Raw genomic sequence first — 27,697 nt, 5'->3', positions numbered from 1 at the left:
TGGTTTGCAATGAAGATTCATTGCTGGTTAACGTTTCATCGATTACCCATGCTTACCAATGTACACGTTTTGAGGGTGAACAATAAATATAATAAAGATGATACTTACTGCTTTTATTAATTTTAAAAACAGTTTTTTTTTTTTTTTTATTGTGCTGCAAGCTTACCTTAATACACTGTTTTGTTCCAATATTTACAGGGCTGTCTTTACTGGATTTTACTGTTTTTATTATTATTACAATACAAAGTGTTATTACCCACTGACACAACCTTTAATGATGTTGCTGGAATGTTGTAGTTTACTTGTTGTTTCTGTAAGGTTGTGTGCAGGCAGCTTTTTCATGATTGTATCTGAAGTATTTGCAGATGTTGGTGATCTTACATAATAAACACAGAGTCTCAAACGGTCACCGGTCTCCAACAGGCGCCGGGGATAAGGGCAAATATTGTAAATAAACGCCGGGGCGTTTATTTAAAGTTTTAAGGTATATTGATTCAATCTGGTAATAACAGTGACAATTACAGTTACAATTTCCAATCAGTCAGACACAAATATTTTTCTTGAGATTAATGGTGTTCAATAGCAATTATTTGTTTTTAAGTGCAGTGAATTCATAGGTAAACATTCCAGATAACAAAATAATTGTATTAGATTTCTGAATGTTTACCTCATTGTACACTACACTTAAAAACAAATTATCACTTAAATGAGCAAAAAGCAGGATAATTTTATTGTATTAAAAATAATACAAAGTAGCCCATTATGACCATCACATGCATCAGAGGTCGCATTAACGCAAAATTTTGCGTCCTAGGCGCAAAATAAATCCATTGGACGGAAAAAATTTTGGTCTTGCGTTCACTGGACGCACAGAATGGGAAGGGATGCAGACATGCATATTCGTGCATGTCTAAAATACATGCTTGCTTAAAAACAAAAACTGTTCTGCAATATAACAATACTGAAATAAACCTCATATTTGGCTTTGCTAGCAATATTAAGGATATTTACTTTTAGGCCCTGTCCACACTACATAACCAATCTCGAGAACAGTATACTCAAACTTGTTTTCATTAATCCAGCTCAAACTTTAGCGTCCACATTGAAGTACAGTTTCATGTTTAGTCGGGTGTAATGCGTACACACACTAATGCTATTAGAATAGTTTGGTTACAGTTCCTAGCAGCGCAATGAACAGTGGAAATGAATACAATAGTATCCCACCATACATTGTATTATATTTTAAAATAATGTGTTATACCCCATATTAACAGAGGTCCATATTGCTAAGAAATAACGGAAGTATTTTGGATAAAGTAAATACACACGCACGTAGAGCTTGAAGTTTTCGTGTTTTATTTTTAATCAGGTGACAAATTTAGCCAATTCTGTTTCATAATTAAACTCAGAAAAAGTTGTTAATTGCAAAACAATCTTTGCTTTTACCTTCATAACTTGCCTGAGCCTAATTCTGGTCCCTCTAATTTTATTTCAAACAGAGCTGACAAATTACGTGAATTGTTCATCCCAGATCCTACTTTTAACTCGCATTTCATTTATGCAGTCGCCTAATTTAACGTTGTGCTTTTGTTATTTTCCGCACTAGTTTAACAGGGATACCCTTAGATATATTTTAAGCATAAAAATGAATACCTAGTGCAGAGTGTACACTGACAGCAAGTTAGTTGTCAATCTGAAGTTTTTTTGCTAAGCAATCAGTATCTTCAGGGGATTCTCATGAAGACGATTGCTCATCTGCATCTCAGCCATCTACTTCTGACTACGAGTAAACTACTACAGTAACCGAAGCAGTTGCAAGCAGTAGTAATGCACAAAAACGCAAACGAAAAATACTTGTTTATCGAGATGGCACTGTATCTGTATTGTTTATCAAGATGTACTGTGTGTGAAAAAAAAAAAAAAACATATACGCACAGATGCAGTTTTTCGAGAATCTTCGCTTAAGACACGGTGATGCTGTCACTGTTATTGGAATACAGAAAGATATTAAAACACACGTAGATGAAGGCAACAAACAGTGCTTAGAGTCCCGTCTCACTGTCATGCGAACGGTCTCCTGTTACTGACAAGATATTTTTTTAAACTACTACATTCCATAGAGTTTAAACATTCATAAAAATGTACCAAAATGAAGATCTCTAGAGTTTCTTAGCCTTTGGGTTAAAATGTATATTTGATGGATGGGACACAAAATTCTGGGCATGTACGTGTCAGCGCGACCTCTGCATGCCCTGTAACATATTGCATCATGACCTGTATTTCACTATATTGTATTGTATTGTTACATCAATAGTTTGTTTGGGGTAAGTAAATCTACCTCATGGCCCCTGTACTATAAATGAGTGTCTACTGAAATTCACAAAAATATCATATCACTGTACGGTTTGTAATTCATATAGATTAGCGATGAGGGACTCAACACCCATGTGTTAAATGGATCTCAATGGGTTGTGAAGAGTGCCTGTGTAAAGCAGGAATAAAACACTGATAATATCTTTGCAAGCTGCAATGTACCAGCATCAACCTAGAGGGTATGCAGCTCTTGATAACAACAGGGTGTGAAGACTGCAAATAAATCCATGGTTGGAACGCCTAGTTTCTATGTTTATCCAACAACATTACAGGCTGATGAAACCACATAGCAGAAAGGTCACAACAGTTCTACCCTTTCACCCGTATTCACGTTTGCCTCTGTCCTTTTCGAAGGATATTGCATGCCTAGATCTCTTGTCAACTCCTCTCTGTCCTCACAAAGACTGTTGGTTTCATCTCCAATTAGCCTATACAGACACAAGTCCTTTATTTTTATGTAACAGTAAATCTTCTATTATCCAAACTAACTGGGACTAGGGTGTTTGGATAATCAAATTACAACCGTGAAATAGTTTCAATTACTTTTCCAATCAAAAAATCTGATAAAAAGATATAGCCCCCCCCCCCCCCCCTCCCCCCCCCCTTTTAATTGTAAAATATCCAATCCAGTACAGTACTGAACAGATCTGTAAATGCCAGAGGTCTGAATATAGTTATTTCTATAACAGCTTGGCAGAAGAGCACATTACACAACAAGACAGGTTACCAAGGATAATGTGTGTGTCAAGATTTTCATACCAGAGAGTCTGTGACACCAAGTGCAGTGGTTCCCACGTGCAGGACGGTTATAAAGTCACTTTACACTACTGCTGTGGGGAAAAAAATAAACATTCCTAACCAAACATAAGGATGCCAACATTGAGAAGGGTTGAGCATGTCCCTACAAAAAAGAAGCATTCTGCCACTGACGTTGGTTGCAGGAAGTGCCATACAATTTTACTATCCAAGGTTCCAACCCCTTTAGGTTTCATTGCTTTATGGTAGATGTCTATATCTATATAGTTTTTTTTTCACCCACAGGATTATTGCAAAGTGGCTACTGACTTCCAAACCTATATAAAAAAAATGTTGGCTTTGCATGAAAAAGTGTCCAGGATTGAATTTAACATTTAACAAAAATGTTGTTTTTCATCTTTCTTAAAACACACTGTATTTCGGTGCAGTCCACATTCATGCTGACACAATTACACCATTCCACTTGGTAACAAACAACAGGATCTGTTGTTTTCCAGCTGTGCTCTTCCTCAAGTACTTCACAAACTATAACATGAAACAGTTCTGACAGAGAAATGACAGGCAGTTGTATTTAAAGGTGTTGTAGGTAAATCTGTTTCAGAAAATTAAGCTCAGGTATGTCATGCAGAAAAGCTACCGAATGGAAAATCATTTGAATGTCTGTCTTAGTTTTACTATTAAAAAAAAAAAAAGAAAAAAATTAAAAAAAAAAAAAAAATTCTAACAACTGGTTTAAAAACAGCTTGCTAATATTACTGGGGTGCTCAGATGGTACTGAGGGTTGGTTATTTTAACCCTTTGTGGTCCTATGACAGACCAGGTCCGACATTACAATTTTCCCTTTCCAGTCCGAAAGACGTCAAGCACAGGTCCCTAGTCGTTTTTTCTCTATAAAAAAACAGACAAAACTTTTCAATGGCCGAGTGAGACAGATATGAGCCGAAAAAATGGCGTATCTCATAGCACCATGAACCACAGAGATAATGTGGATATAAACAAAGAAGATAGCTGCTTCCGCATCCAGCGCTCAAAGAATATCAGAGATATTTGCAGAGCTTTTTGAGATGTTATAGTAATAAAATAATGACTTGGGTCGCACTATTGAGGAGTTTGGTGATAAAACAAGTGATCAGGAGAGGATTTATCAGTATGCACAACTATGAAGAGGTATGTGAAAAATAAAGCGAATGAGGGGTGGGGCTTGGCTGGAGATAAAGTATTGTGTGTCCTGTTGCGATTCAATGCCTTTTAAACCGGTTTCACTCTGCGGGGAAAAAAAAAAAAATTAAATTAAACAACGTGGGTGAAAATAAATTAGACCTGACCCTTCTGACAAGCGCTGAATAAACAGACTGCAAAGGGTTAAGGCACACCGATTGAAAGTTGGTTGTAATGGGGTGGAGGGGGAGGAAGTCAAAGAGGACCTATGACAGCACCAGCAGCACACAATGGGACTCATCATATATCGATCTTACTGGAATAATGGCACTCAAGTGAGGGGTCATGAAGGCCAGAAAACAATGCTTGGGGGGGGGGGGGGGTGCTACCTCCCAAACCAAACCAGACACTCATTGGGGTCAAAGTTGCACATTTATTTGTAGGCTTATAGTGACCTGCTGCACAAAATCCACAATGAATGGAACCAGGTATGTCTTGCCCTGCGTACTAAGATTCTGTAGCCACTTGAGAACATCTATTGCTTGTCTTAAGTGACTAATGTTTCCATTACATAACCCCTTAGTAGCCATGGTGGAAAATATGGGAACAAATATTTTAGCTTTTAGAGTTGCAGAGGTCTTTTGTTTTGTTTTGTTTTGTCTTTTTTACATGCACACCACACCTACCCTTGACCCCTTTTCTACATAACAATCAAATCAAATTTAAAATAAAATGTTTCATTTTAAAGAAAAAAAAGTACTGCTTCATGAGCTAGGACAGAACATGTAATGTATAACCTCCAACTGTTGAGAATTGTATCAGGACCACTGGTATTTAGATCAAAGAATGGCACTGGGACAAGAAGGTTTTTAAAAGAGGATGAGGAGTCACTTGTTTCCTTCACACAGTACTATACCCTCTACTAACTTATAATAATGGGCACAGGTCTGGGCATTCAAACTGCTTCGTTTCAACTGGCTGTTTGCATGACCTAATTGTCTTCTTCTCTGCTTACAGATGGCAAGTGTCCCTTGACCACCACCACCCCCCCCCCCCCCCCCCCCCCCACTAAGAAAGGTAGCAGCCAAGAAGTGAGGGCTTGTTAACACTCATGACTGCGAGACTTTCCTAATGCAAATTAACCAAACTGATAGGACGGAGACTGCTTTTATTTACATACCATAAAACTTTAAATAAACGCCCCAGCATTTATTTACAATATTTGCCAGTATCCCTGGCGCCTACTGGAGAGCTGCAACTATTTGAGACTCTGTGTTTATTATGTAAGATAACTACCATCTGCAAATACTTCAGATGCAATCATGAAAAAGCTGCCTGCACACAACCTTACAGAAGCAACAAGTAAATTACAACATTCCAGCAACATCATTAAAGGTTGTGTCAGTGGGTAATAACACTTTGTAATGTAATAATAATAAAAACAGTAAAATCCACTAAAGACAGCCCTGTAAATACCGGAACACAAGCGTGAATTAAGGTAGGCTTGCAGCACAATAAAAAAACCAAACATGGTTTTAAAATTAATAAAAGCAGTAAGTATCATCTTTATTAATACATTATACTTATTGGTCACCCTCAAAACGTGTACATTGGTAAGCATGGACAACCAATGAAAAATTAACCAGCAACGAATCTTCATTGCAAAACAACCGCACGAAATAGTGTTAATACGAAAATGAAGTTCATACTGTTGGCCCACAACACACTAAAACATGCTTCAAACTGTTTAAAGATTAACAATAAAATCAATACAAATACCAGCTTGATCACAAAATCAAAGCAAAAGTTACTAATTTGTTTTTATAACATGTACACTGATAAATAAGAATGCCGGAAAAGGGGCAAAATACGAATAATCATTGCAAGACTCAAATGCACGAAATACTGTTAATACAAAAAAACATGTATAAATACACTAAAAGGCAATCCTGTTAATATCAGAAAACATGTTTGTATTTTACTTACTTTCAGCATGCTCAAAAAAGCATCACAACTGGTTTTAAAATTAATAGTCATAAAAATAGCAATATATATTACGTATATCTTAAAATAAATTAAACTCAGTTTTCTTATCATTCATCCTGAGCCTCAGGGTCTCTTCATCGCTGTTGAAAAACAAATTAAAAAGCTTGCTGTACAGCCATGTGTGTGTACTGGCTGGAACATTCAGTATGACACGCATTGTATTATTATTAATAATCCGGCATTTAAAAGAGACCCTGTCACAAAGACGGCTGCAGTGGGTGACGTCAGACCAGAAACAGGAACCAGGAAATAAACAACCGAGCGGTGGAGTTTGGTGAAGCTGAGCAATTGGTACCTCTCAGCATTTAATAATTAAACAAGCAGAAAATAAAAGGTTGCAAGACAAACAAACACAGGACACGGCACTAGTAGCCAAAACAAAAAGACAAACAAACCGGACTATACAGACAAAACACAGTGAGCTTCTATTATTATATCTATTACAATGACCTCCGTCTCCAATCCCGTTCTCCACTCACCGAACACACAACCCAGAGTGAGTGAAAACATGTTGCTTTTATGCAGCTGTAGCAAGACTCGACTGTTACTCAATCATTCAATTGGAGTCGCGATACAACTGCACGTGAATTAATAAAGTTTCCCGTGCTCACATATTATTACATTTTACATGCACGTGAAGTGCTGTGCAATCCTCGTGCCTAAATACAAATATACATTTTAAACACTCGTGTTACACAGACCAGTTTATATCCCGTGTACCAATGACCAACATTAAAACACAACATATAACACAAAATACACACAGAGGCGGTCACTTTGCCACACAGCTATATATGAATATACCCCAGTAAGAACTTACCCTGGTAACCGAAAAATGTATAAAATGAGGAACATTTATACGTAGGTGGTATACACACAGAGACCCCCAAGTGCCTGAGACATGCAAGCCTGAAGGCTTAGTATAATACATTATTTCCATAATGAAATGTTTTCAATTAAATCATTAGTACAAAAAAGATAGACAGCTAACGAGGGTTGTAGTAGTAGACCTCTGTTGATCTTGCAATTTATTTCTTTGAGTCATGGCAAGCTGCTTTGTTATTTAACAGTATTTGAGTTTGTTTGTAAGGCCTAATTAGTAAATTAGCTGTTTGTCAACTGAACTTTCAATTTCAACTGCCAATTAACTTTCAATTTAATTTGGAAATTGAACATTTTAAACCATATTTGAACATTGTCAATTACATGAGGGGGGCATCTACAAATGGATAGCATGGCGTCAACTGGATTAAAATAAGGTAAATATATTAATTTGTAACCCTACAGCATGCACATATTTACCCCCAGGCAGTAACAAACCAGCATAGTGACATGTTTTAATGGCTGGACAAAAATTAAATATGTGCATGCTGTAGGGTTACAAATTAATATACTTAAAAAAATGGCTCAAAAACTTTTTTTTTTTTTTTTTTTTTAAACTGGATTGTTTTTACAGTTTTTAACAAGAATCAAAACAAACAACAGTGACAGTAATAAGAAAGGGAGAGAAAAAGAAAGAGAGGGAGGGAGTATCACGCTTGGTTTCTTTAAAGGAAAATTATGCAAGAGAGGACATTCTGAGTTTGTCAACATGGGAAAGGGTTGCCATGCTTCATAACATTTCCTAGAACATCCCTAGTGTCAACTTTATTGTTTCTAATTGAAGGGAATGCATAAGAACCCTGATCCAATTAACACAAGAGGGTGGCCTTCTTCCATCCAAACAATCAGAAGTGCAGCCATAAGGGTTGCAAAGGCCACAGTGTCTGACTGCAACCCACATAATAATAATAAATAATAATCTTTATTTGTATATAGCGCCTTTCATAGTCGACCACCATCACAAAGCACTTTACAAGGTACGAGACATAGGAGAACACTGTTAGATACTACACCAAAAATGCAATGAGTGGGGTAGGATCAATGGGCACTTGAAAGGTTTGAGAGAGGGTCTCAAAGACAAGAGGTCCAGAATAGAGTCAACCTGGCACAAGACCAGAACACATGGATGAGAGAAGCAGGAGCTAGTTTACAGCTGTTACAGGTTGGATCCAGTTCAGGGTAAATTTCTGGCCAGTCTGACCTTTGAAAAGTGGAGACGATGCAAAACTTTGACTTGAATGAGCCCGTGTTGAGCACAAACTGAAGAGAAATGCACATGAACAAGACTGGACTCACAAATTGTCATCCAAGAGGTTGAATTCTAAATCCTGTTCCCACAAGGTTTCCAGTGTAGACAATGAAGGGCAGTGCAGAGACAATATGATGTTATACATTTTAGATATAACAACCCTACAGTCAAGGTTGAATTCTAGTATGGAATCAATATCACCTCTGCACCATATACTAAAAGCAGAGTCTGTCGCCCAATTCCAGAGGGAGTGACACACCAGTGGGTTAAAACTAAACTGAGAGGCAGATAGGGGAAGAGAGGAGCATAACAGGGCAGATAGGGATCATCCACGCAGGCTCATCCAGCTGGGGGCGAGGCCACGACCAATGCAATAGATTCAGAATGTTAGCCGACCAATAGTAAAATTGAAAGTTGGCTGGAGGATTCTCTGCAGATTCTGGGAAACTTCTTGTTTCAGATAAACAAAGAAACCATTTGATCTAGGGTAATGAAAAATGTTTTGGTAATAAAAACAGGGACACATTGAAAAAGGTAGAGTAACTTAGGAGTGTTTTCACCTTGACAGTTAATGTGACCTGGTAGTGAAAGAGGTAGAATGGACCAACAACAAAAGCCTTATTTAAAACACTCTAGTAGGGTGTTTTAAAGAAAGAGCTTGTTGTACAAGCGTATACCTTAGACTATACTAAGTTCATATATTGCATGCCGTGATGTAATCATTAATTGCTCCACCCGTTTAGTGGAGAGATGGTCAAATTCAGTTTGTAAATTCAAACGTACAGAGATTTGGAATGGTTGCTAATCTAGCTGCAAAATATGGTTGCTGTATTATTTGTCTACATAAATATGTCTTTAGGGTTTCATATAATCTGGCTGAGGATATCCCTGGAGCTGAGTTGGTGTCAAGAAAAAGGTTTATGTGAGAATAAATAAACTGGATATGAAGTTATGATCTGAGAACAAGAGGGGGTTGATTCTCCAAGAATGGAGACGTGTCGCTTGTCTGGGGAGAACAAGCTCCAAAATCAGAGGTGCATCTAATATAACTATAGTATGGTAAATTCAAGAGCGGACAATGGGGAGCAATCTTTTAATCCAGAAAAAAGTCAATACAGGAATACATTTGATGGACAAGAGAATAAAAGGAAGAAGAAAGCACCACAGATCAGAAACTCAATATATATATGTGTGTGTGTGTGAGTGTGTGTGTGTGTGAGTGTGAGTGTCAAGAAATGAACGAATAGACAAAGATGATTTTAAAGGAGGTGTTGGATTTGAGAATTTAAAGTGCAGTTCATGTCTCCCCAACCCACCCAAATCCTTTGTATGCGAGAGTGGTCCGAACTTTGAAGATGTGTTTCCTGAAGAAAAGCAATTCCACTTTGGGGTGTCTCTGCACACTGGAGGCTCCAGCCCTGCAGTCGTGCATACACAGCTCCTAAGTTATTCTACACTACAGCCCTGATCACATGATAAGGGTGATCTCTTGCTTTGTGTTGTGAACATGAACATGTTGAAGTAACAAAGAAAGAAATAAATGTATATTTGACCATAGCTATTGTTTTGCTTAAAAATTAAATTAAAGATGTATTTAGGTACCAAAACAGACTTACAAATATACATACATTTAGTGTTAATCATGTTGCTATGTGCAAATTTGTACTTGGTATGACTTGGAAAAATACAAAACATCACAACATTAATTTAAATTCACCAATAGTAATAATGTTTAGTTTAATTAAGCTTTATACACATAAATAGTATTAAAATATATTTGTTGTATGATTAAAATGCTTATATATTATGCACAGTATTTGTACGGATGCAATGTTTACATTTGTAATTGGAAAAATAAACTTTTTTCCCCCCATGACATTATTATTATTATATTATCATTATTTGTATGAGTATAGCGATTTACTAATTCTATATTACTATGTTGGACATAGAATTTTAAATTGGTTGAAGTGAAGTGGTATGTGTGGATCTAATTAGGTCACATTGCAATTTGTAATTGTAACAGCTGCTGTGTAACTACAATTAAAGTTCTTACTTAAGCGTAATAAACTCTCTTATTTCAGTTACATATCACTGTGTTGAAGGCAGGAGAGCTGCCTACATTAAAATGCTGCGCACAATCTTGTCAGTTGTGTCACTATCCTTTTTGTAAGCTGTCTACATATAAGGCACCAATATAGCGTAAAGTGGCACTTCTTGGAGGTCCATCTTAAACGGGCAGTACAGAACGATGGTTTGCTTCATGTTTAAAGTTTATATATATATATATATATATATATATATATATATATATATATATATATATATATATTATTTCACCTTAGATGGAAAATAAGTAAAGCTGTAACCTGCATTGTGCTATTTCAAATATTATTTTTGAGAAATCTGCCAGTACGTCTTTTTTATTGTTTAAGTACCTTGAAACAACTGAAAGTACATTAAATAACCTATTAAACATTCTTACAATTCAACTATGTGTAAACTGGAAGATGTGAGGGAGTACCACGCAGACTTCCACATTAAGTGGATATTGCAGGACTCTACACAAAGACTTTGCCTCGGGATATGTGGAAAATGGACAGCAGGGTGTTTTGAGGGGTTTCTATAGTGAAGTGGAACACCCTGGTTTCAGTTCACTAGACTGTGTCTCACTTTCACGAGAAATAGGGTCCCCATTAAATACTGTCCTAGGATTAGGGTTACGGTTATGGTTACGGGCATGGCGAATAGGCTGGTGGCGTGATATCACTATACAGTCCAACCAATCAGGGTGAACTAGGACACTATTTTTAATGACACTGGGACACAGTCCATCTTAAAAATGCCTGCCTTTTTATTTTCAATGAGAGGGTGTTTTTTTTTTTTTTTTTTTTTAATGTATATAAAATGTTCAATAAGGTTTTGCACTTTAAATGACATTGTTTAATTTCCTTGTCTGTTAATGTAATGTTTTAAACTGCTACAGATTTGTGCTCAACAACTTGACCTTCCAGGCCTTATAAACAAACTCAAATACTGTTAAATTATAAAGTAGCTTGCCATGATTCAAAGGAATAAATTGCAAGATAAGCTTCTGGGGAGCCCTTGGTCTGGTGGATTGATGGAAGAGTCCTCAGGATACTGTGTTTCAAAGGATCAATAAAGTTTAGTATTATTTTCTGCACCCACATATACCAGGGGTCTACTACTACAACCCTTGTTGGCTGTCTATCTTTTTTTTATACTAATGATTTAATTGAGAACATTTCATTATGGAAATAATGTATTATACTAAGCCTTCAGGCTTGCATGTCTCGTGCACTTGGGGGTCTCTGTGTGTATACCAACTACATATAAATGTTCCTCATTTTATACATTTTTCAGTTACCAGGGTAAGTTCTTACTGGGGCATGTTCATATATGGCTGTGCGGCAAAGCGTCTGCCTCTGTGTGTATTTTGTGTTATATGTCGTGTGTTAATGTTGGTGTACAGTCACTGGTACACAAGATATAAACGGGTCTGTGTAACAAGAGTGTTTAAGATGTATATTTGTATTTAGGCACGAGGATTGCACAACACTTCACGCGCAAGTAAAAGTAATAAAGTGTGAGAACGGGGAATTGCACTTATTGCATTTATTAATTCATGTGCACTTGTACCGCGACTCCAATTAAATGATTGATTAGCAATCGAGTCTCGGTACAGCTGCATAAAAGCAACATGTTTTCACCCACTCGGGGTTGTGTGTTCGGTGAGTGGAGATCGAGATTGGAGACGGAGGTAATAATAATAATTGTAGTAATAATAACAGTAGTGAAAAATATCTGCTCACCGTGTTTTGTTTAGTGTTAGTCCGTTTTGTTTGTTCGTTTATTTTGGCTACCAGTGTCGTGTCCTGTGTTTTTGTTTGTCTTACAACCGTTTATTTTCTGACTGACTGTTCATTTATTAAATGCTGAGTGAGACCATTTGCTCAGCTCCACCAAACTCCACCTCTCTCTCTGTTTATTTCCTGGTTCCTGTTTCTGGTCTGACGTCTCCCACTCCGGCCATCTTTGTGACAGGCTGATATTAAAAAATATAAATAAATAAATATATACGATGCTCTACCACGTAATCAAACCTTGCCAGAGCAAGATCATGTGCTAATGTCATGTGTATTATACAATTTATTTATTTAAAACACTGTATCAACATGTCCCCTGTAACAACTAGCCTTGGTCCCCTGTAATAAAATGTTCTAGTTCTTTTTCTGTCCCTGTACTGTAGGTTTAGTGATTTCAAGCCCATAAAAGGACAGTTGCTGTTATACTTATTTGTACTAACTTATTGTAACAGTATTTAGCGTTAACTTTGGAGCTGTGATGAAGTGGCACTCCTTGAAAATAATTAAGGGGTAAAAGTTTATTTCACATTACAATGTTGCTTCGAAATTAGCCTACAAAAATGTATTTCCTGCCGACCGTGACCCAGGGTTCCTAGGGGGCAGCACTGCCTGCGTAGGGAGGGCTCAGGTTGGCAAGGGAATCCACGGTTCACCACGCACCAGCGACCCCTGTGGCCAATAGGGCACCTGCGGTTCCGCAGTGGAGCCATCGGATCTGTATTGTCTTCTGGCACTATAGGTCTGGTGGCCTCGCTGTGGATCCGCAGTGCGAAAAATGACGGGTTGCAACAGTGAAACGGGATACAAATAACAATTGGGCATTCCAAATTGGGGAGAAAACCAGTGTAAATAAACACTGGCGATGACTACATTTAAAAACAAAAAAAATAATTCTGTTTGGGTGAATGAGAATAACATAGTATAAAAAAACGTGTGTTTGAAACTGTCAGTGGAATTAATTGTTTGTTTTGTTGTTTACTTCCCTGTTTATGAAATGATCATGGATGACGTCGTTAAGAGCTGCGCACGCATGACTACAGGGCTGGAGCCTCCAGCAGCCATCAAGTTACAGGGATGTAACGAAAAAATGGGTTGAGGGTTAGGGTTGCAGTACTAAGAATCTCCATAGTATATTCACATCAGACTTCCTTTTGACCAATACAGAAAAGCATGACGAAAGGGAAAGAGAAAGTAAAGAAAGAGCAAGAGAGAAAAAAGCAATAGAAGAAAGAAAACAACCCACCACCCATATCACTTTCTAAGAAGAGGTGGCAGCTTATCCAAAGCATAATTTACTTAGCTTTTTAACCAACCACTAAGCCTGCTGTATACTTTACAGTGCTAGTCCCACAATTAAACTATGTATATGCGAGCAACCCTTGAAAAATAGATAACTGTAATAAATGCGCCTACTTTATAATCATCAACCCCCTCCCCATCAGTAAAATAATCCCCCTCCCCGCCAGTCCCTTCTCGTTACGTTAAATACCCTCGCCTAAAGGCACAAGGCTGGCCTTACCAGATAATAAAGCCCTCTTCTCTGAGTTCTATTGCTTAAATGTGCAAATCAATTTTGAATTGGCAAATTAAAGGTACAAATTTATTTATGAATTGCCAAACTAATTAACTATTGAATTTCGACCCTTTTCATGCTCAATGCATACATGTAGCTGTACACTTCCTGGAAACATCAAATATAAACAAACTTTTAAACTTGTAGGGACTACCATACCTTTTGACTGAATGTCTCCATAGAACAGGCTAACAACGTGGGTGCTGTATTTTCTGACTGTATCATAGGTACTTACATAGGTACAAATTTGACATTAAAATATTCAATGTTCACCAGAGGATTTGAAATGCTTATAAATTAATACATTAGTTCCCAAACTGGGGTACACCTGGGGGACAGCAACACATGCAGAAATATAGCCTCCCAAATAACCCTGACAACTAACAAAAAACTGTTTTGCAGTCTGGTGGAATAATTTATTTACATAAACTCTGCTTGCTACTCACTACCTTGCCATCAGCTCTCTTGTGCATTTACATTCTGCATGTCCAATTCCCACGCTAAAAGTAGGCTATTTACCATTATGCAACAAAATGTAAGAACTAGTACATTTCACATTTATATGTGTTTATTGGTCAGGGGTCATATTTCACAATACCTAATATCAATTCAAGAAAGTATGGGATGCCATATGCACAAAACAAAGCAAAGCTAAAGTAACACTTTCACAGATGGTTAATTAAACACATCAAACACGCAAAGATATTATGCTACATAATTTGCAATCAACCCGACCCCCCCCCCTCCCCCCCCACTGTGCAAAGACATGTTACAGTCAGCTGCACGTTATATAATCTGAATGCTCAGAGGTAGGTTATTTGCTAGAATGTATTTATTTATTGCATTTATATAGCGCTTTTTATATAAAATCATTGCAAAGCACTGTATAGTACATAGCAGAGAAAATGAACAAAAAACAATACATTTGTCTAGCTAGCTAGTCTAAAGAGCTAATAGAAAAAAATGAATAGACCTGCATCAAACTTTTTTTTTTTGTTCGGATCAAGAAAATATATGCGATAACCATTTTTTAAACTTGTGACGTCATTACATACAGCTGTTTGGTCGTAGAATCCAGTTTAATGGAAACCTGTCATTGTACGATATGATTTGCATATATTTTTGTGCAAAATTTAACAGTTTGCTAGAAATTAGTTAATTGTTGGTGGAAACATAAGCCCTTTTTTCATCCAACTTTCTAACATGGTAAAACTTATGTGCACAAGTAAATTCGACCAAAAAACGGTATGGAAAACTGTTTTATTCGACTTGTTACTCGCATGACAAGTTCGCTCGACAGAGGTGGTTTTATTTTTTGTTTGCTGCGATGCTGTATTCGACATTTGCATGGAAAACTGTAACGAGCATATTTCTGGTCTAGAGGCCTTCAAGTGACATCTACGTCTAATGCACATTCTCTTGGCCCAAGTGATCATAAAAAAACTGCGTCAGAGAAAACAAACTGGCAGACGTGAAGCACAGAAGAAACAGTTATTTCTATAATTATTAAACGATGTTGCCTCTGAACTTTACGGGATAAAGCTGCACTATTCCAAATTTTTTAAAAAACATTTGCATTACCTATAGCAGATATTGTATATCCACTAGCAAAAGTCCCTTGACTTGTTTACATGTTTTAAAGAGTAAGTAGCAGGGTTCCAATAAAATATAGCATCATGTGTCCCCAAGTGTTCCTATAACTGTTTAAATAATGCACCTGTCATTTTTGTTTTCATTGTTAACAACCTAACACCTTTTTATATTTATAAGTAGGGGTCTATTTAAATTGAGGAGAATTTACACATTTTTCCCGCATAGGTTATGGAATAAAATTAGGATTTCGCTGACATTTTGCAGACCTGTTTAAACATTAAATAAACCTAAGCAAATAATATTTCAGGGCACTATAAAAGCCTAAAAATAGTGGTACTTGCTTCCTTACATATATATATATATATATATATATATATATATATCAGGGATGGCGAAAGGAATACAAAAAAAGCCTATAGAATGAAGATACGTAGTTTACATCACTTGCGGTGTGTAATAGTTAATTTAAATTAGGTTTCAATTTTTTTTCTTCATACCAGTCCAGTATGCATTGGCCCCTAAGAGGTGAATTTCGAGAAATCGCAAATTAGGTAGACCCCTACTTATAAAGTTAAGCTCTTTTCAAAATGTCCGCTCTAGTGCACTGGAGTTTGACATCTGTCCTCCAAATCACTGCAGGGAGAACGAAAAAAAACCAAAAAATATAACAAGTGCTCTGGCTTTTCTATTCCGTAGCACATCATGAATTGTTATTGCTGCGTTACCTGTTTGACAATGTGGGAAATAATCCTTACACTATCAGTACACTAGAGCAGCCATTTTGAAAAGAGATTTGGAACAGTCTTTAGCTACAGTGTAAAAAGTTGTCAGGATGTTAACAATGAAAAGAACAATTACTGGTACGCTATTTAAACAGTTAACAACACGTGGGGACACGTAACGTTATATTTTTCAGAACCCCGCTTACTCCAAGTTCAACTTTTCTACCCATTCGTTGGCATTTATTTATTTTGTTATTTTTTAAACAAATTTTTGCTAGGTTTTTTGTACTGCTATTTCATTTAAGAAAATGTTCTTCTAACAAGCTTAAGAACATAAATAGAAGGACATTGTTTTTAATAGTTTTTATTTATGAAGATGTTAAATTATTTTTCATTTATTTTTTGTAACAAGTTTAGCCCATTAGTAAATTAAGTGGTGTAAACTTTATGCTCTCATCCATGAGTTATTTGAGTGCATTGACACTTCTTTAAAGTCAAGGTGCTCAATTTTTACAGTTTTTTTTTTCTTCTTCATTTCAGCAATTTATTCTTTAATATAATTGCAATTGCAGCAGGTCTAGTCTTTGCCACCATCGTTTCTGTTTAATAATTAATGGTGGCGATTGCTGGCAGAGCAACAGCAAAAGCAGTCTTCCAAACAGAAGTGTTCCTGAAGGGGATTTTCTATACGGGGATCCATCGTAGCAAGAAACCAAGGTATCTTTCCAAACCGCACAGCTACTTTATGATAGGAATGGGGGTTGACAAGTTTTAGCGTGTTTACTTGGTACACTAGCGATCGAATATATTTCATGCGAGTGAAGCGAGTGACTAATTTAGATGTGACTGGAATCTAGGGATGTGTCTACACTGACTGCAAGAGACACGAGCAACTGTCTTGGTGACGCGAGCGACTGTCTTGGTGACGCGAGCGACTGTCTTGGTGACATGAGTGATTGTCCTGGTGAAGCGAGTGACAGTCCTGGTGAAGCGAGTGACAGTCCTTGTGAAGCGAGCGACTGTCCTTGTGAAGCGAGCGACTGTCTTGGCGACGTGAGCGACTCCACAGGAATATAAATGTGTTCTATTTTTCCCGCCAGTCGTGAGTGACTAAAGTGAAATAGACCAATCAGAATCAAAGTCAGTTCCCAACCCACTCACAAAACCACATTCAGGATCAGCTTCAGCCCTATTTCCAGGCACATCCCCAGGGTCAGTCCCAATCCCTGCCCCAACCCCAGTTCCAGGATAAGCCCTGCCTGCAACAGCTTTAATGCAGTATGGACTGTTGTGACTGTGGGAGAGGGTGGACAAGATTGGGAAATTATGTAAACAGTTGTTTGTGTGCTGTTTTGTTGGCGCCAGGTGTGTACAGTGTTGCATTACTGCGAGCATGATTGTGTGTGTTTTACCTCTTCCCCCTGTCAGCGTGACCTTTGTCTCTCCTGGGTGTCATTTCTCTCTCTCCTAGGTGTGGTGACTTCGCTCTCTCTTTGGTGTGTGTTTGACTTGTGTACTTGTTCTGTAGTGTATGTGCTGCGTGAGTGGTGTGAAAAATGAAGGCTTAGTAGAGTTTAAAAGACAATTTAGTTGTTTCAAAGTATAAACAAGTAAATTAAACCAATTTTGCTATTAATCCACTCTTTATATTTGAACACAAATGGCTCAACAGGATCAAATACATTTTTAAAGGCGAGTAGAAAAGTTACTGTAAAACATAGAAAATCAGAAACCCTAAATATAATACTGTACACTATAAAATAATGACACACTGCAAAAATCAATTTGTGAGTGTGCATAGTATGCATTCAACTTATAAAACAATAAAGGACTTTTCCAACTTTGTATACCACATGCTACATTTCTGTTCGGTGGCCATGAGTGTACAATCAGTGTGGCTTTCATGCGTTCATCTAAGGAGAGTTAAGGGGGCTTTTAAATTGCAATGTCTTTGTTCCTACTGTAAGGCAGTCTGATTGTGCTAAACAATAGAGTTTTTAGTTTTATTTTCTGTTCACTTGGTAATTCCAGTTTTTTTTTTGTTTTGGCTGCATTTCTTTACACACAGGCTATTATAGTGCAAATGTGTTAACAGTGCAATTATCCTCTGTGCTTCCATTGTCTCTGCTGTGAACTTTTCTCCTACATTGTTGAACCCTACAGTTCTCCTGGGGCTAGTCTCCTAGGGATCTTACTAACTGTCCCAGCTACTTGCTTATGTTTCATACTGTTCTCGACTGAATAATAATTTGTATATCAAATAACCAAAATGTGTATGTTGATCAATACCGGTGTTACGCAGATTTCTGTATCCCCCACAGAATTCTGTATCCCCGCATGATTCCATGCCTGTGCAGATGCAGTTTTTCAAAGCTGGCGGTGGAAGCGCGACATTCTTGCGAATGAGTCCCGCTGTGTTCTCATGCACTGCCTTTGAGTTCTGCTGGAGTTTGCAACAAAAATTTAAAACAAGACCAAACTAATTCCGTAACAAAATAAAACAGCATATTTAACACCAACACTTTTCTACAGTACGCCCAGCCTCCTGCGTTGCTCAATACACGAAACCCTTGATTAAAAGTAACCTTATAAAACTGTATTTTTCTTTTAAAACACATTTTAATTTTATCACATGTAAATACTGTTCAGAAACTTCATGCGTATACGTATAGCGATCTTGACCTACGCAGGCGTCAAACCTAAGGGGATACAGAATGATATGGTGATACAAGTAATCTGCGTAATACCGGTGCGCACTATTGAAAAACAACACGTTTTATAGCACTTTTGTTGCACCACAAACGCGTTCAAATTGCACCTTGTGGTGAACAGATGTGATAGAGGACATGAAAGATATATATTAATATTATTTAAGTTAATAGATGACATTAAGAAAAAACATTTTATTCATATTATTTTAAGCTTGTATTTGAAGCGAGACGACAGGTTTAGTGCAGGTGAACTTACCAATATGGGACATAGGGATGGTGGTGTTGCCGTACTTTGCTTCATTGTAGATGACCACTGCGGCTGCATTTTTCCTAGCTGCATTCAATACTTTGTCCTTGAACGTACAATTGCCTCTGGCAACCAGTGCAATCCACGGTTCTGTAGCGAGTGAGCCAGCTCGGGTTGGTAAATAGTATTCGGCGTTAGGGTCACAGCCCTCCGTGTCCTTTACAGTTCTGGGGATCCCCACATGACCATCGACGCTATCCTTGGGGGAACTGTCCCCATACCTGCCACTTTCCGTGTTTTCTGTGACAGTCAGGTTGGTGGCTGGATCCAGGTATGTCGTGGTGACGAATGCTGTGTGCCATTCCATGGACCGGCAGGACAACTGTTGGAACTGAAACTGCAAAAGATATAAAAAAGTCACACAATACCTCCAGTGCGGCCATGACAGAAAAGATGATGCTGTTGCTGATGTCCTCGTAGTGGGGCAAATTGGAGCAAACAAACAAGACAATCCAGCACGCATGGCCTTGCCTCTTTACTTAAGCTTTGTAAAAGAGAAAATGTTTTGACAATTAAAAACAACCTCCCATCGAGATTACTTCAACCATTTAAAATCCTTTGTGTTTGTTTGTTTTTTTCCACACTGCCGTACCTTGCTGCGTATGTCCGTGGTTATAACGACCTAGTAATTATTTGATAAACAGTTCGTAAATATGTATGTATACTATAGCTCAACCTTTTTCCTTTACCAAAAAATACGAAATATTTCAAAAACAGCAACGATTCGTTATTTTTTTGACGTCGTTATTTCCTTAAGATTCAAAACAAAATGATCTGACTGGATCAGATAAAAATCAACAATATTTCGTTTTTGCTTCCATTAATCTTTCCAGCCTTAGCTTGTTTTCCACTGTTGTGAGGTGTTCTCGGTAACGCGAACCTCGTATTTTTGCGAAGCTGTAGCGAGGTGCAATGTTTTTGTATTATTGTTATGACCGTAGTGATGATACTCGTTTTCCCTTTAACCCCCTGCTGTCGTTGGATCACATTTCACTGACTCCTCTCTTGCAGCCCCCAATGTAACGTCATCATGCTGGGCTTGTGTCAAAGGCGGAGGTAAACCCGCCAAGGGGAGGTGCGCAGAGCTGATTAATATGAAGAATGGTAAATAGTCTAGCAACGACTGTAGCAAATATTAGTTGTTGTTTTACATGGATAATATCATTTTGTAAGTTATAGCCAATAATCTTTCCACAATGACCTAAATGTAACGTGTTAGGTAAGTATGGTTAGGCCGGGTTTCAGACTCCTATTTAGTGCTAGGTGACAGTAGGTATCAGTTCTGACTGGTAAAATTGTGCCATGTTGTGCATGCTGCAATTGGCACACGTCGCTTTTGAACAATAAATGAACTATATTACTGTGGACTGTAGTTTCATACATATAATTGAAAAAATGGTGTAACGGCTATTTTAGCTTAATTTATAATATCACATTAAGCAACCGAAAATTATATGCATTATTCAGACATAATAATTGTAATATTCCCACAGTGTTTTTTTTTATCAGAAAAATACTGGGTTTCGATTAAAAAGAACAACAACAAAAAATACCAGCTATTACACTGTTGATATGATTGAGGACCACCGCAGGCACCTGTACGTTTGGGGCTAGAATTGTATTGGAATTGCATGTTGAGTTTACGTTTTTTGACACTGACATAATAACAAAGCACGTGTGCTGCACATGTCTCCGTTTCCAACAACCCAGTAGATGGTGCTAAAGAACTGTCAACTTTCAAACATTCTTAAAATATGCTTAGGGTTGTTCATTTGTTTATTTAAATCCAAAAGTTTAACAGTTTTTTTTTCTGAATAAGATATTCATAATTTGGAGTACCTGAGGTTCTGATTTGCAGGGCCTGTGTGGTTTTGTACCGTGCAAATAAGTAGCGTTTTCTTTGCAACATTCAAATTCAATATACAAAAAAAAAAAAAAACACACTCGGTCCCCCCTACCTAGGGAATAAAACTGTCATTTGTAGGAAGATCCTCCTCTTTTTCCCTCTCAAGACGGTATGGTAAGACCTCTATGTTTAGCTGAGTTGGATAAGGAAAGAGCTTCTCGAGTCGATTTGAGTCTGTTGTATTTCCCTTGCATTTGTGCTGAAACCCGGCTTGCCGCTTTCCTGGAATCAACGACTTAATCCTTTCTGTCTTTCAGCGACCTCCTCCCTCGCGTGGTAGGCCGCTGTCTTTTTATCTGTCTGTCGTATGTGAGTGACTGCCTGTGCAGTCATCCGTGAATGATTGTCTTTCTTCCTGAGAGTACATGTGTCCTCCCCAGGGCTAGGCCTTGCTGTATCCCCGCTGTCGAGTGACCCAGCTGTACTGTCCTCCACTGAGCTAGGCCTTGCCACATCCCCCATTGTCAAATAGACCCTGCCGGCCACACCACCTCAGTGAATTGGGCCTTGTAAACAGTGTATTCCCCCATATTCTTCCTGGAGTACACGTGTCCTCCTTGGGGCTAGGCCTTGCTGTATTCCCGCTGTAAACTGACCCCCCCCCCCCCCTCCTTCCGTGCTCTCCTACACAGGGCTAGGCCTTGCCGTGTCCCCACTGTCGAGTAGACCTTGCCAACCACGCGGGCCCACTACCCCGGTGAGTCGGGCCTTGTAAACAGTATACGCTTGCTTCTTCTGTGAGTATACATGTCCTCCTCGGGGCTAGACCTTGCCGTACCCCCGTTGTTGAGTGACCTTCCTAGCGCGATCTCCTCCACAAGGCTAGGCCTTGCCTTATGCTGTTGTTGAGTAAACCCTGCTGGCCGCACAGACCTACCACCTTCGGTGAGTCAGGCCTTATAAACAATTCAGCTGGGTCTGCTTTGCATGCGCCCATTGCAAGCATGGCTCAGTGTGTTTCACCTAAATGCCAAGCACGACAGACACCGTCAGCTGACTGTGTCTTTACGCTGGTGGAGGGTTCTCTCTCACCTACGCAAAGGTGTGCAAATGGGAGTGATACTGAACCGCCAAATGGTGACGACAGATGCCTCCAGTCTGGGTTGGGGAGTGGTCTGGGAAGGCAGAGGAGTCTGCAGATCCTGGTCATACCCCCCATATAAATATGCCGGAGTTGCAAGCGGTGTTCCTTGCTCTCCACCACTTCCTCCCAGTGCTGAGTGATACACATGTGCTGATCCGGATGGACAGTCAATCTAGTATCTAGTCAATAGCTAGGGAGGCCTACAGTCCCCAGGGTTACGTTGCATAGCTTTCAAGCTATTGATATGGGCTGAGAGGGAGACGGGAGACACACATTCCCGGAGCGGTGAACTGGGTGGCGGACCTCCTGTCCAGGAGCGGCCCGCATCTGTCAGAGTGGCGACACCACCCCACAGACCGAGGCAGGACCGAGTGCGTCATCACAGGAAGGGGCCTTTCAGCAGCTCTGGTATAGGGAGCTCAGCAATACCTACCCGAAGGGCAGGAATATCCCATACCAATGCAAGTGGTGGTGGTCTCTTTCAGGGAACCAAGCTGTAGTAGTGATTCTTGCAATATTTCTGCAGTAGATACAGTGCCGGTGTTGTTCAAACTGTAAACAACTTCTCAGTTTAACTTCCTTTTCTTTCTCTCCCTTTTAATACATTATCTGAACTGAGGAAAAGCTGCGTTGGCACTATAACATATACACATTCTGTGTCTGCAGTCTGGAATGAAGCAAGCTGGTGCACTCACCCGAACAGATCTCTACTGTGAGTAACCCAGACCGCATACTGGCTGTATACCTTTGTGCTTGGTTTTAAAAAGGAAGATGGCATTCTGTTTGCACCTGTTTTAAAAAGGAAGCCACAGTATTAAAAGGACTGTTTTACTGACTTGTTTTATGTATCTGCTGTGTGCAGCGCTCAATCTGCTTACCCAGCTAAATGAGTTGTATGCCAAACTCAACCATTCTGAATGTGCAAAAGCCTGTTAATTAATGGACTGTTATATTGTTTGTTCTTTTAAGCAACCGCCTTGTTGCACTGGACTGTGTTTTGTTTAATGCAGGCTGGTTGCACAAACTACATTTACAGCAATAGAAACGTCATTGTCTGTGTGCCCCTGAAATGGCTGTGATAGTCTGGGGTTAAAGTGGAGACCCAGACTTGGCTTTTTTTGTTTATTAAACTGGGACTTTTGTTTAGTGAACTGTGTGAATATTATAAAGAAAGAAGCAAACCACATGGACAGTGGTAGCTTGTTTTATTCTTTATTGAAGCCCGTCACAAACCAGCGGAGGCGCAGGTCGCATGTTCTCATGTTCACCAGCAGAGGCAGATACTGTTTGGAATACTTACCTGTTCACCTGAAAAGGGATTACAAACATCATTACCCGACAGCCCTTGTGGATTATAAAAGTAAAGGAACATGTGACACTTACCTGGTGAGACTCCCTGATCCAAGACAGGAACTACATGTGCCAGCAGCAGCTGGACAGAACCTGGACTGGTCTATGATTGCAGAAGCAATACATTTTTCCTTGCAATGAGGAAAGCTCATGCAAGCAATGGAGAGGGTTGTAGAAGTGAGATTAGCGGGCAGGTTTTCTTTCTGTTTTATTATTTTCTTTACAAGTTTGGTTGTTCAGTGTGAACCTGATTGAAAGAATAATAAAACTACTTATTCTTCAACCTGATTTTCTGCCTCAGTGTGTCACCTCTCATCCTGCCAGTTGGCTACCACAACAAAACAGAACAAAAACGTCATATATATATATATATATATATATATATATATATATATATATATATATATATATATATATATATATATATATATATATAGATAGATATAGATAGATAGATATATATATAAAGTTTACACCCCCTTGAACTTTTTTTCACATTTTGTTGTGTCAGTGCCTCAGAGTTTCATGCATTTAAATGAGGATTTTTTCCCACTTATCTACACACCATACTCCACACTGTTAAAAGTTTTTATTGAGAAAAAAATGATATATTAAAAATACAAAACTGAAAGACAATAATTGGATAAGTCTCCTCCCCCTGAGATAATACTCGGTGGAAGCACCTTTGGCAGCAATTACAGCTGTGAGTCTGTTCTGATAGGTCTCTACCAACTTTGCACACCGAGACTTTGGCAATATTTGACCATTCTTCTTTTCAAAACTATTCAAGCTCTGTCAAGTTCCTTGGGGAGTGTTGATGGACAGTAACCTTCAAGTCATACCACAAATTTTCGATTGGATTTAGGTTGGGGCTCTGATTGGGCCACTCAGGGAAATTTACCTTTTTGTTCCTTAGCCACTCCAGTGTAGCTTTGGCTGCGTACTATGGGTTGTTGGCATGCTGAAAGGTGAACTTCCGTCCCAGTTTCAGATTTCTTGCAGACGGCAGCATGTTTTCCTCAAGGACTTCTCTGTACTTTGCTCCATTCATTTTCCTTCTATCCTGATGTGTGCCCCAGTCTCTGCCGTTGAGAAACATCCCCACTGCCACCACCATGCTTCACAGTAGGGATGGTGTTCTTTGGGTGATGCTCTGTGTTGGGTTTGTGTCAAACATAACGCTTTGCATTTAGGTCACAAAGTTTCATTTTAGTTTCATCAGACCACAAAACTTTTTGCCACATGGTTACAGAATCTCCTGAGTTTTTTTTTTTTGCCTACTTCAAACGGGATTCAAGGTGGGCTTTCTTGCCACCCTATCATACAGGCCAGATTTTGTGGAGTGCTTGGGATATTGTTGTCACATGTACACTTTGACCAGTCTTGGCCATAAAAACCTGTAGCTCTTGCAAAGTTGCAATTGGCCTCTTGGTAGCCTCTCTGATCAGTCTCCTTCTTGCTCGGTCATCCAGTTTGGAGGGACGGCCTGATCTAGGCAGGGACTTGGAGTGCCATACACCTTCCACTTCTTAATAATTGTCTTGACTGTGCTCCAAGGGACATTCAAGGCCTTTATTTTTTTTTATACCCATCCCCTGATCTGTGCCTTTCAACAATTTTGTCACTGAGTTCTTTTGAAAGTGCCTAGGTGCCCATGGTTGAGTCTTTGCTTTGAAATGCACTACCTAGCAGAGGGAACCTACAGGAACTGCTGAATTTATCCTGAAATCAGATAAATCAATACAATTTAACACAGGTGGAGGCCACTTAACTTGGTGTGTGATTTTGTAGGCGATTGGTTACACCTGAGCTAATTTAGGATTGCTATTACAAGGGGGGTGAACATTTATCCAACCAAGCTATTTCAGTTTTTATTTTTAATTAATTTTCTACAAATCTCTAGAATATTTTTTTCACTTGGAAGTTGTGGGGTAGGATGTGTAATTCCAGGTTATAAGGTAACAAAAGGTGAAAATTTTGAAAGGGGGTGTAGACTTTCTATAGGCACTATATATATATATATATATATATATATATATATATATATATATATATGGGAGCATTGGATCAGCCTTCATGTGGCGCTCCCTGTCAGTACCTTGGTACTGATAATTGATCCAACCCTGCTGACCGAATCCAATCAGTTTTTCATGGATCCCGGTCACTTGCGACATGTAAGCCATGACATGGCAGGATCCTCCGACTTTCAAGCCGTTGGAGTCGCACTCCGAGTTTTTCAACTCAACGTCGAAGGCTTATCACCAGCCAAGCGTACACTGATCAGCAGTCTTGCCCATCAGCTCAAGATTGACATTGTCTGTCTACAAGAGATGCATATTGCCGTTGAAGAGGCCGGTTGCTATGCCATTGACGGCTTTAACCTGCTGTGTCATGCAACCCACCCGAAGCACAGCCGTGCAACGTACATCCGCAGCGACGTCGCTGATCCTCTGTTCATTTCGTCGACCACTTTTGACGACATCATCGAAGTCGGAAGTTTTAAAATTGCTAATGTTTACAAGCATCCGAGTGCCAACTGGGGCAGTCAAGTTCTACCGGTGCTTCGTCATCCCGCTATCTACGTGGGGGATTTCAACAGCCACCATTCAGACTGGGGATATGAGGATGTATCCAATGACGATGACAGCCTTGTTACTTGGGCCGCCAGAAACGACATTATACTGTCATACGACCCAAAACAACCAGGTTCCTTCCACTCAGCCCGTTGGTCCAAAGACTACTCACTGGACTTATGTTGGGCGAGCACTATGAATGGTCGCTTCCAACCTATTGCCAGAACGACCCTCAGTGACTTTCCACATCCCAGCACAGACCATCACTGATACATATTGGTCTGCGCCTACCAACAATCCGCAGCTCAAACAAGCTTCTTTGGAACTTCAGAAAGGCAGACTGGGAGAAGTTTAGTGAGATAGCTGACCGCAGCATTCCAACGATTCCACTTCGCATCATTCTGGTTGAAGAGGAGTACAACCGCTTCCGTCAAGCAATCTTCAAAGCAGCAACTTCATCAGTTCAAGAGGCCGAAGACTGGTGTACATGGACGATGAATGTGCGGCTCTGTTGAAAGAGTACGAAGATTCAGGAGAACCAGAGATTGCGGACCAACTGCTGGAATCATTGGATGCAGCCAGAACAGCGCGCTGGGAGGAATCGACAAGTAACCTCGATTTCACCCACTCAAGCAGGAAGGCATGGAACTTGATCCACCGACTTGGTACATCCCAGAAACCTCCTTCATGTAGTCGCCCAGGAGTGATGACAAACCAGGTGGCCACTCACCTGATAGAGGTTGGCAAAGCACCTCTCAAGAAACAATGGAAGAGACATGTAAGAGACGAGTGGCACCAACTCCACCAAAGGAATAGTGGTCAGATCTCACGCGTGTCTAACGCATGTCCTGTCAGAGCACCACATGCCACGAGTTTGGCGATGCTCAAAAGTCATCGTTATCCTGAAACCGGGTAAGGACCCTCGCGTCGCAGCAAGTTACAGACCTATATCATTACTTTCAGTATGCTACAAGGTCCTGGAGCGGGTGATCCTTAAACGCATCACCCCAGATGTTGAGTGGATCCTCCCAATTGAACAAGCAGGTTTCTGAGCAGGAAGAAGTACATGTGATCAAGTCCTGGCTATAGCTACCATCATCGAAAACGGCTTCCAGCGGAAGTTTAAAACCGGCTCAGTTTTCTTGGATTTAACTGCAGCGTACGACACTGTCTGGCGCACAGGCCTCTTGTTAAAGCTGGCAAAATCCTTGCCAGCTTGGGTTCCAGATGTCATGGAGTTCCTGCTGCGAGACCCGAAGATACGATTACACATGGGTGAAGAAGTGAGCAGGTGGCGGATTCAGCAGAACAATCTCCCACAAGGATCTGTTCTCGCACCCACTCTCTTCAATGTGTATGTCTCGGACCTTCCTCATACAAGATCTAGCAAGTTCATGTATGTGGATGACATCTGTTGAGCCACTCAAGCCCAAGCTTTCGAAGAACTGGAAGAGTGTCTCAACATCGATATGGCAATATTATCCGACTACTGCAAAAAGTGGCGACTCCAACCAAGCATCACAAAAA

At 39.4% G+C, this 27,697-nt stretch overlaps 1 protein-coding gene across 1 annotated transcript in view; it reads right to left on the bottom strand.

Annotated features, from left to right (window-relative positions):
• LOC121320477 (E3 ubiquitin-protein ligase RNF149-like) overlaps positions 1-20,253 on the bottom strand; it is a 51,588-nt gene extending 31,335 nt beyond the window's left edge. The window contains exon 1 of the mRNA XM_041258827.1: positions 19,207-20,253. Coding sequence (XP_041114761.1) covers positions 19,207-19,720 — 514 coding nt within the window. The 5' untranslated portion in view covers positions 19,721-20,253. The remainder of the gene's footprint in view (positions 1-19,206) is intronic.
• Positions 20,254-27,697: the final 7,444 nt, after the last annotated feature.

Source organism: Polyodon spathula, chromosome 9, assembly GCF_017654505.1.
Source record: "Polyodon spathula isolate WHYD16114869_AA chromosome 9, ASM1765450v1, whole genome shotgun sequence".
Lineage (NCBI taxonomy): Eukaryota > Metazoa > Chordata > Actinopteri > Acipenseriformes > Polyodontidae > Polyodon > Polyodon spathula.
This window is presented reverse-complemented; position numbering and strand designations above follow the sequence as displayed.